This window comes from Orycteropus afer, unplaced genomic scaffold (genome assembly GCF_000298275.1).
Source record: "Orycteropus afer afer isolate SDZICR_OR568_19922 unplaced genomic scaffold, OryAfe1.0 scaffold00015, whole genome shotgun sequence".
NCBI classification, from domain to species: domain Eukaryota; kingdom Metazoa; phylum Chordata; class Mammalia; order Tubulidentata; family Orycteropodidae; genus Orycteropus; species Orycteropus afer.
In genome coordinates, this window is record NW_006921602.1 from 21,280,637 (window position 1) to 21,292,029 (window position 11,393).

The following is an 11,393-nucleotide window of genomic DNA, read 5'->3' on the forward strand; positions in this document are numbered from 1 at the left end:
TTGCTCTCTTGCTTCCTTGAAGGGTAGTCTAAAAGACAAGCTGCCATCAAACAGACTCTGACTCACGGCAACCTCTTGAGTGTCTGAGTAGAACTGTGCTCCACAGAGTTTTTAGTGGGTGATGTTTCAGAGGCAGATCGCCGTGTCTTTCTTCTGCAGTGCCTCTGGATGGACTCCAACTTGTAGCAGAGCATCTGTCTGTGCCACTAAGGGACCCCAGAAACTACAGCCTAATTCAAGACAAAGAATCTAATCCCAACAAAGCAGTTAAACAAGGACAAGGGTTACCCTTGAATTCAGGTAATACCAGATGATAAATTCCATGAAGGCAGGGATCGTATTTATATCACCCCTACTAAGTACCCAGCCCTGGCACAGAGAAGGTACTTGGCAGGTATCTGGTGAATGAATGAATAAATTCCTCATGAGTGCTATTTTTTTCAGTCCCTCTGGTGGTGTAATGCCTAAGGCTAACCAGAAGGCTGGTGGTTCAAACCCACCAGCCACTCTTTGGAAGGAAGGTTAGGCAATCTACTTCCGTAGAGATACCACCTCAGAAACTCAAGGAGGGGTAGCTATGAGTCGGATCCAACTCAATAGCAGTGAGTTTGGTTTGGTTTTAGGTATTTCTTTATATTTTCTGGCAAATCCTAAGAAGTCTAAAGTGGTGTGTGTTCTTTATTTTTTCTTTTATCAAAAGCAGAACTAGCTGAAAAACTGGTGATGGGAGGGAGATAACCCATGAGAAGAGAATGAATTCAATAGAAAGATCTAGCCTTGTAAGGTATGTGGTCCCATATTTTACAGAAAACACTTTGTCTTCTGTGAATGAATTTGACCCCATAAATTCTTCCATAGTCAGAGTTCAAGATTCCACAAGTCACCAATTAGTAGTCTAGATTTTTTAAAATTTAGTCCAAGTGAAGTGATTTAAGTATGATTTTGCTGATTACACTCATTATGCCAAAGTAATGACACTGAGATCTTAACCTCAGCAGACAGCACAGTAAACAAGAAAAACTTCTTCACATAAGGAACACTGAAAGTTCCCAGACTGCCTCCACAGGCTTTCAGATTACAGAATATAGAATTTCAAAGAAATTCTAGAGCTTCTGCCTCAACTGCTTACCTCATAAGGAATGCACTCATGATAAAGGGTTAAATACCACCCCCATCCCCACCTCACCACGAGGGCAGCCCATAATGGCAATGTTTCCAGCAACATTTTCCTTATACTGAATGAAGAACTGAAATTTGACTTTTTGCAAGTGCCACCCAGTGGTTCTCTCCTGGCTTTGCAATCACAATAAAAACACAAAAAGTATATTCCCTCTTCCAGATAGCTGTTTTTTCCTAAAATATGAATTCAACTTTCTTGTCTCTCCTCAGTCATTTCTCCCCCAATTTCCTCAAACTTTCTCTGAAGAGAGTTCTCAGTGTACTCTTCTGAATGTGCTTGTCTGTTAATGTCTCATTTCTATGTTTCTAACTTTCAAAAGAAATAGACACATAGGAATTGAGATTATATACCATTGTTTTGTTGTGTAAGTTAACATGGTATACTGAACAAGCACATTCATTTTTATAATGTAATTTAAGTAAATTTAAAACAAATGATCTTTTTTTTTTTTTTTTTAAGACAACATCCACTGCTGAAACTAAGCTGTCCCCTAGGTGGTACTAACTCTGATAGTTTTAGCCTCTGATTTCATTCCAATGACTGGGTCTTCCAGATGGCTCTGTCAGGACTTAGGCTTGTTTGGGAGATAGCAAATCACAGGTAGCAAAGCGTATTGGACATTGATTTGTATTTGCTTCTCTATTTTCATATATGTTGTTGTTGTCAGGTGCTGTCAAGTCTATTTCAATTCATAGTGACCCCAACTGACTGAACAGAACTGCTTCGTAGGGTTTTCTAGACTCTAATCTTTATAGAATAGTGCCAGGTCTTCTTCCTATGCAGCTGCAGGGTGGGCCTGAAACACCAACCTTTGCTAGCAGCTGAGTGCTTAACTGCCGCAATGCCAGGGCTCCTTATTTTCATATATATAGACCCACTCCTCACTTAACAACATGGTTAGGTTCCAAAGACTAGGTCACCATGCAAAACTCAGCATTGTGCGGAAATAGAGGATGACCACATCAGATCACAAAATGGAGGATTGCTACATCATTACACAACTGCTGAATTATATTAATACATAACTGTCAAATTTCATCATTACCAAACTATCAAATTACATCATTACATAACTGCCAAACCACTGAGAATCACGGGCCAGCCAAGTTGACACATAAGCTTAACCATCACAGCCAGAGTTACTCTTGCCTTGTATATCAGCATTCATTACCGCCAGACATGCGTCATTAATATGCAAAATAGCTGAATAGTAGATTTTTTACTATTGTCCTAAATGCAGAATGTCAGATAATTGATAAGTGAGGAGTAGGTATATATTCCACCACCCCCCTTCTTCAAATTGGTATGTTTTTTGTTCTGGAAGTAGGTTAGAAAACACAATTCTAACCTTCTTTGAAAGTATTTAAAAAAACAAATGTGTCTCCTGTCAGTCTTAAACCATTACAGATAATAAACTGAATCAGAAACTAGCCTGTCTAAGGTTTTGCTCACTAGTCCTATAATATTAGATACTAAACCAATACAGAACACCACCCTGTGGTGAGGTGGGAAGAAGGCTATGCCCAACAGATACAAGGAGTCATATGGAGAAAACAAAGGTTAGCCATTGTCTCAGAATTCATGTGTGTGAAATTCAAAAGCAGAAACACTATGATCTGACAGGGTTCACCAAGATATTAATTGTGACAAAGTAGACGGTTTTTGTCACAAAAACTCCTGACATCTACCCACAGGGTTAATAAGTGAGCAGGATCATGGTTGCTGGCAGTGCTACTGGCCGTTTATGTACAAGGGGGCTGGGAAGGTGTACACATGGTTTCCTCACCTGAACCTCTAGGAGGTAGTCTATACAGACTTGTATATGAGCCAATAGAAGCCTTAGAAGACTCAACATAGAATGGCTGGGTTTCTTATTTGAGGATGTGATTTTATTGAATGTGTATGTTTATCCTACATGTAATGTTAAAAAGTGTCCTTTCCATCCTCACAATTCCTTGAACTTAACCCCACTTCACTAATATTGTCAACATTTTTTGGACTAACAAAATCGATGACTTTTCAGAATAGTGCTTAATATAAGGAAAGAAAAGAAAAATGTTTTTTCAGTTCTTCTACCACCAATGAAATGTTTAATTGAAACCTTTCCTTTTCCTAGCACATTAGAGATTTAGACCCTCCAAATTCCTATAAGCCTATTAGTACCTATCTGTTCTATTTTCTATCAGATTTTTAAAATGAGCAAGGGAAAATTACTATAATATGTAAGTTTTACCACAACATGGGATTTCTTCTGTTGAACATTATCCAAGAGAGATTACATTCACACGAGTTAAAAGAATTTTTTCTTCTTAAAGAAATATGAGTGTTTAACTTACCTGGTGTGGTTTTTTTTCTTTTTAAAGAAATACAGAGTACTAACTATGCCCAGCATACAGTACATATATCGATTCGTTCTATACTGCATAGATAGTTAAGGAGCAAAAGGGTGATGGAGAAGGGACAGATGAAGGAGAAGCAGGAGTGGCACTAGGGAACGAAGGAAGAAGGGAGAGGAAAAGAGGAACCATTGGGGAAAGAGAGAGAAAGAGACAGACGCATGGAAAGACACACCTGAGACAAATCAAAGACCAAGGTGGTAGCCAGGAGGGAGAGGTGCAGAGTATAGACTTGAGCTGAAGGAAACTCTTCCCAGTCACACCTTCTGTCCCCTATAGGGACTACATGGGATATCATCGTCCTTTGAAAGTGGGTGATCTTATTAACTGTGCTTCCCAGCTTTCTTAACTGTAGCCCTTTGATCTGGAGAAGCCCTTTTAGCAGAGCAGTCATCAGTGATCATATGAGGAAATTCCCCTCTGGCCCAAGATGGCAGTGGCCTATGCAAGTCACCTGTGAGCCAGAGGAAACTGAACAGAGAGCTGGATGTGGCTGCAAGCTTAAGTGTTCCCACCAGGAAGCAATCCTGGGCCCATGACCTCCAACAAGTACTTACTAACCTCCTCAACCATCTGCTTGACTTTCTTCTGCTGGCAATGCACCATATCATCTAGATGTCTGATCCGTTCACGGAGGCTGGCGGATGCCTCCTCCAGCTGCTGATACCTAGCACACACAGAAGAAAAAGCAAGCAAGTCCTAAACCTAAGCAGTAACATCAGCACAGAAACCCCACAGCTTTAGAGCAATATTGCCACATGACAAGAAATTAAACTCCAAAACTGTACTCTTATTCCATGTGAAGGAGCTCTGTTGGCACAGAGGTTAAAGCATTCAGCTGCTAACCAATAGGGTGATGGTTCAAAACCACCAGCTGTTCCACAGGACGCAGTCTGCTTCCTTAAAGATTTACAGCCTTGGAAACCTACGGGGCCATTCTATTCTGTCCTATAGGGTTGCTATGAGTAAGAATTAACCTGATGGCAGTGGATCTGGTGATTTTTTGTTTTTCACTTTGTATGCATTCTGGGTGATTAACATAGGTACCCTGCTGGTGCAGTGTTTAAAGGCTCAGGTGCTAATCAAAAGGTCAGTGGTTTGAATCCACCAGCTACTCCACTCCACAGGAAAAAGATGTGGCAGTCTGCTTCTGTAAAGATCACAGCCTGGGAAGCCTATGGGCCAGTTCTTCTCTGTCCTGGAGGGTCGCTATGAATCAGAACTGACTCAATGACAATAGGATTTGGTTTGGGTGGGTGATTAACTATCAATCAGCCACTGACTATAGAAGGAACACAGGACTCTTTTCTAAGCTCCCACCTGCAAATTTTATCTTGTGTTACCATATGTTCCAGAAACTGAGAAGTTCCCCCCACCCACCACCACCATTTATAGGTAAGAGAGTGTATCTTGGTATTAATATTATATTGGAACATCCAATAAATTACCTTGATTAGAAAGACAGAGAAAGAAAGGAGTCTAATAACCCAACAAAATATCTGAAATCAGGTGGCAGAGTCCTAAAAAGTCTGGAATTACAGTTGTTTTACACGTCATTTACTTTGGGCAAATGGGAAACATGTTAAAAGACCTCCTCTGCATCAAAGTAGAGCAGGCCATACCACAAAACATTTCATACTTTTGTGTTGAAATAGCTAGCACAAATTATTTTCTGACTTTGCTTGGTTCAAAGAAATCAGCAGGTATACTCTTAGACGCACAGGGCCACCAGAGTTCTATGGGGGCACTGACAAAGGGCCTGGTGGTCCACTTCCCACTGACTGTTTCATCTAGCTCCCTTCTCAGCAATATGTTAAGGACCAGGAAAGACTCCTGTAACTTTGAAAACCTTAAGACTCAAAATAGGAAGGAAAACAGGTATTTTTTTTTAGCATAAGCATGTGGTGGGAAATATGCCCAACAGTTGCCCCACAACAATACCTCAATGAGATGAGTACTACTGTTATTAATATCATCATAAATAACTAGTTGCCAGTGCGTTAATTCTGTCTCATGGCAACCCCACATACTCCATTGTGTTCTTAATGGCTGATTTTTCATAAGCATAGATCATAAGCTTTTTATTCCAAAGTGCCTTTGTGTGGACCTGAATCTCCAAACTTTTGGTTAGAGCCAAGTGTCTTAACCATTTATACCACCCAGGGACTTCAATCATCATCACTTGTTATGAATTGAACTGTGTCCCCCAAAATAGGTATTATAAACCCTAACTTCTATAACTGTGGTTAAGAAATTCTGGTAGTGCAGTGCCTAAAGCATCTGTCTGTGAACCAGAAGGTTGGCAGTAAAAACCCACCAGCTGCTCTGCAGAAAGAAGATGTGGCAATCTACTTCCATAAAGATTTACCACCTTGGAAACCCAATGGCAGTTACTATGAATTGGAATCTACTTGATGGCAGTGGGTTTGGTTTTATTTTTTTTTGGATGTCTGTAGTTTGAATCCCACTTGGGAATGGATTGTCTTGTTTTGTTAATGAGGTAGGATCAGTGTAGGGTATGTCTTGAGTAAATCTCTTTAAGACATAAAAAGAGATTAGATATAAACCAGCAAGCAGAGATGGGGTAAGGCAGATGCCAAGACACATGGAGATTTCTAGGGAATCAGGAAGCAGAAGCTAAAGAGATAAGGACCTTCCTCCAGAGCCCACAGAGAAAGAAAGCCTTCCCCTCAAACCAGCACTCTGAATTTGGACTTCTAGTCTCCTAAACCGTGGGAAAATAAATTTCTGTTTGTTAAAGCCACCCATTTGCAGTATTTCTGTTATAGTAGCATTAGATAACTAAGGCAGAATTTGGTTCTGGAAGAGTGGGGTACTGCTCTAACAGATTCCTAAAATGTGGAAGCAATTTTGGAATTAGGTAATGGGTGGTGGTAGGTAGGATTTTAAGGTGCTGAATAGTAAAAGCCTAGATTGCCTCATAGAGACTGCTGGTACAGTTATGGACATCAAAGGCAAGTCTGATGAGGCCTCAGAAGGAAGTGAGAAGAGCTATAGAGAAAGTTTCTATTGTCTTAGAGAGTACATATGGTACCAACAACAGAATGTTGCTAAAAATGTGAATGTTAAGTGTGGTTCTGGTGAGGCTTTAAAAGAAAATGATGAATGTGTAATTGGACAGGAAGAAGAGCAATGCTTTTTTATGCAATGGCAAAGAACTTGTCTGAATTATGTTCAAATGTTTAGTGGAAGGCAGAATTTGTAAGTGACGAACTTGGATATCTAGCTGTTGAGATTTCCAAGCAAGGTCTTGAAGGGGCCACATGGTTTCTCCTTACAGCTTATAGTAAAATGGAAGAAGAAAGAGACAGATTTTAAAATGAACTGTCCAAAGTGAAAACAAACCTAAAGATTTGGAAAAATCTGTTGAACAAACTAAGGATATGTATTCTAGGATGTTCTTCAAGGATGTGGCTATACAATCTTTTGATAAAAGACATTAAGCCTGTCACTAATGGATCTAACCAACTAACAACAGAAAACTCATCAGCTTAGACTGCAGGGGACAGAGAAAGAACAAAAGGAAACAATGCTTTCTGCTGCTTGGAAATCTACAGGCAGAAAACAGGCCAAAGGAATTATATCTGTTGTACTCTAAGAAAAGAAAAGGGCCATCCCTAGAGCAGCTCAGAGATCAGCAGAAAAGTTGGAAAAAGCACGGGGCACAGGCTTCTTGGTTTCAAAGGGTGGGGCCACAGTCTCCTACATCTCAAAGGATGGGGTCACACCCTCCTATGTTTCAAAGAGTCAGATCTTCACCAACTCGATTACAGAGTATGGGTTAGCATTTAAGGTGTGCCAGAAGGATGGGGTTGCCACCCAGAGCTGTAAGGGCATCGTTGCATGTCTAAGGGACAGGAGAAAAGGGACCTGCTGGGGACAGTGGGATGGGGTTGCCACTAAGACAGACTAGGATAATGGTCTACCCAAAGCCAAGGGAGTAGAATTGCCATTCCAGTGGGCACCCGGAATCCAGAAGGAATGACCAACGCCCAGAATCTGGAGGGTAGGATCATTGCCAGATGATCTTAGAGAACAGAGCATTATTTTCAAGCCTTGAAAGCTAATGTATTTGTTCTGCTGGGTTTCAGACTTGCTTGGTGCTATTATTATCTGCTCTTTTCCTCCAATTTCTTCCATTTGTAATGGAAATGTCTACAATATACCTATTCTACCACTGTAGCATAGTGGCTAAGGCACTTGACTGCTAACCAGAAGGCTGGCGGTTCAAACCCACCAGCCACTCCTCGGAAGGAAGGTTGGGCAATCCTACTTCCGTAGTGATACTGCCTCGGAAACCCAAGGAGGGGTTGCTATGAGTCGGGGCTGACTCGACGGCAAACAACAACAACAACAACAACCACTGTACTTTGGAAGCAGATAACTTGCATTCTATCTCACATGTCCACAAATGAAGAAGAATTTTGCCCCAGAATGAAATACATCTAAAATCTTACCCATATATGACTTAGATGATTCAGAAGATGAAATTTTGGACTTGGAGTTGATTTAAGACTTTTGGGATGATGTGATGGGTGAATGTGTTTTAAAGGGTATAATTTTGGGGGGTGGCACCAAAGGGTGGAATGTTAGTCATTGAACTGTCTCCCCCCAAAAATAAATCCTGTTGTAAATCCTAACCTCTAAGCCTATGGTAATAATTCCATCTGGGAATGGGTTGTCTTTATTATATTAATATGGCAGGATTAGTGGAAGGTATGTCTTGAGTCAATCTCTTTCAAGATATAAAGCTAGCAAGCAAAGATGGAATAAGATAGATGCTTTGACACACGGACATCTCCAAGGAACTAGAAAGCAGTGACAAGAACCTTCCTCCAGAGCTGACAGAGGAAGAAAGCCTTTCCCTGGAGCCAGTGTTCTGAATTCAGTGGTGTAGTGCCTAAGGCATATGACTGCTAACCAGAAGGCTGGCGGTTCAAACCCACCAGCCCCTCCTCAGAAGGAAGGTTGGGCAATCTACTTCCATAGTGATATTACCTTAGAAACCCAAGGAGGGGTCACTTTGAGTGAGACCTGACTCCACAGCAGTGGGTTGGGTTTGGTTTGGTTAGACTCTGAAACTGCGAGGCATATGTCTTACCTTTCCTTGTCAGAATCAGCTACTTCCCCTGACATTTCCGTTTCATGCTCTAAGAGCTGGAGTTGTAGCTGATGACGTTCCTAAAACAGATAGAAATCGATATTTTAATCAATGAATCCCAAGTTTGGACAGGAAATGCATATCAAGCAATTCCATCACTTGTGAGTTTTAGTCTCTAACATTCCCAAGGATCTTACATACCTACTTACCCAAAGTCCAAGCAAAGCCAAATATATCAGTGTCTATTTATAGACTTACTTAGGAATCAAAGACAAATCTCCTGGACAAAGTCATTATACATTTAAAAAAAAATTATTCCATCAGTCCAGGCTCAGATGTCTTGTCAAAACTTAAGCAGTCCTAAATAATGATAACACTCAAAATCAATGGCCTGTAGTCAGAGGGGACATCAAGCTCAATTGGCATAACATACTACACAAAACACTGTTCCACTACCTACTTTGGCGAGTAGCGACTGGGAGCTTAAAAGCTTGCAAGCTGCCATCTAGATCCAGCGATAGGTCTCTCCTCATCCAGAGCAAAGAAGAATGAAGAAAACCAAAAATTCATGGAAACAATTAGTCCTAGCAACTTGTACACCATCCGAGCTGCAGCCTATATGACTATGAGACCAGAAGAACTAGATGGTGCCCAGCTACCACGGTCAACCACTTGGAAGAGGATCTATGTAGGAGATCCTGGATAGAGAGGGAGAACAATGTGGAACAAAACTCAAAATCATTTGGAGAAAAAAAAAAGGGGGGACCAGGTTTGCTGGTCCGATAGAGCCTGGTGGAAACACTGGGACTATGGCCCCTAGCTGCCCTTCAGGTCTGGAATTGAACCCACACCTGTCTGTGGCTTCCAGCCAATCAAAAGACAGGCATATGAGTTGAACATTTCCCTGAGGTAGGAGAAAGAAGGGCTGTTTATGCACAGGGGGCAGGAGTGTATGGAGGAATGGACACAGGGAAGAGGTAACTATCGGAAGGAAGTAGGAGGGGAGCTGTTGCATTGTGGTAAATTGGGGTCAATGTCGTGAGACAAAGTATATGTGAACTGCTGTATGGAAAGTGAATTTTCACCCAAATCACAATTAAAAAAAAAAAAATCAATGGCCTGTGATACTGCAAAATTGTTGATTATTTTCTGTATGCAGAAAAGAAATTTCTAGACTTCTGGGAATATCCTATATGTTAGCCTGGGTGATGTTACACAGAACTATCTGCATGTGAAAATATATTGTGTTAGTCACAATAATACCAAAAAAAACCAAACCCACTGCCATCAAGTCAGATCCAACTCATAGCAACCCCTCCAGTATCACTATGGAAGTAGATTGTCCAACCTTCCTTCCAAGAAGTGGCTGGTAGGTTTGAACTGCCAGCCTTCTGGTCAGTAGTCAAGTGCCTTAGGCACTATGCCACATTCTAAATCCCAGAACTTGTGACTATGTCACCTTTCATAGCAAAAGAAATTTTGCAGGTATGATTAAGCATCTTGAGATGGGAAGATTATCATGGAATATCCATGTGGGTCCAATGTAAAAATCAGAAGGGTCCTCTTAAGAGGGAAGTAGAGGGTCAGAGTCTGAGACTGGAAGATACTATGCTTTAGCTTTAAGATGGAGGATGGAACCATGAGCCAAAGAACACAAGAGGCCTCTAATATCCATTGCTGTTGAGTCGATTCCAACTTATAGCCACCCTCTAGGACAGAGTACAATGGGCCCATAGGGTTTGCAAGGCTGTGATCTTTACAGAAGGAGACTGCTACATCTTTCTGCCACTGAGTGGTTGATGGGTTTGAACGACCAAACTTTCAGTATTTCAGTAGTAGCCAAGTGCTTAATGACTGTGCCACCAGGGCTCCTTCATAGGAGGCCTCTAGAAACCAGAAAAGGCAATGCAATGTTTTCTCCCCTAGGGCCTCCAGAAGGAACACAGCCCTGCTAACAAACAGAACAGTAAGGGTATAAATTTGTGTTGTTTTAAGCCACTAAATTTGTGGTAATTCGTTATAACAGCAATAGGAAACAATTACACGCAACAAGCTGTGCACTTAAGATTTCTACACTTTGCTATATATATGTAAATTTAAAAGTTTATCCAAAATAGTACAGGCAGTCAATAAATTACAAATGTCCAATTTCCGACTTATGTCAACCCATAGTTACAAATGAATTCTGTAAAGCCTGTTATATTCCAAATTTGAGGTTCATACAATGGTCATAACAACAAATGGGTGTTACTCTGCAATGCCCGTAAAATCATCCTTCTTATTATTACTGTACTAGCTCTGGTAGCATAGTGTCTAAGGCATTGGACAGTTAATCAGAATGCTGGCGGTTCAAACCCACCAGCTGCTCCTCAGAAGGAAGATTGGGCAATCTACTTCTGTAGTGATACCTCCTCAGAAATTCAAGGTGGGGTCACTATGAGTCAGATCCAACTCAACAGCAGTGGATTTTTTTACCTTTGTTAAAGATCTTTTAGTGTATCTGGAAGTGTTTCTTTAATGTTATTTATGCATATAAAGGTATACTACATACTATATACTAAGACAAACATCTGACTAACTAGCTTTACATATAAACCATACCTAACTGTTCTGACTGGGAGCTCTGGTAGCATAGTGGCTAAGACACTTGCCTGCTAACCAGACGAATGGTGGTTCAAACCCACCAGCCACTCCT

The 11,393-nt window shown here is 41.0% G+C and overlaps 1 protein-coding gene across 1 annotated transcript in view; it reads right to left on the reverse strand.

Moving 5' to 3' along the window:
- The window catches only part of LOC103212524 (myocardial zonula adherens protein), a 117,146-nt gene that overhangs the window by 42,242 nt on the left and 63,511 nt on the right, over nucleotides 1–11,393 (reverse strand). The window contains exons 9-10 of the mRNA XM_007958494.2: nucleotides 8,699–8,778; nucleotides 4,138–4,243 (exon numbers count right to left, since the gene is read on the reverse strand). Of these exons, the coding sequence (XP_007956685.1) occupies nucleotides 4,138–4,243; nucleotides 8,699–8,778 (186 nt within the window). The remainder of the gene's footprint in view (nucleotides 1–4,137; nucleotides 4,244–8,698; nucleotides 8,779–11,393) is intronic.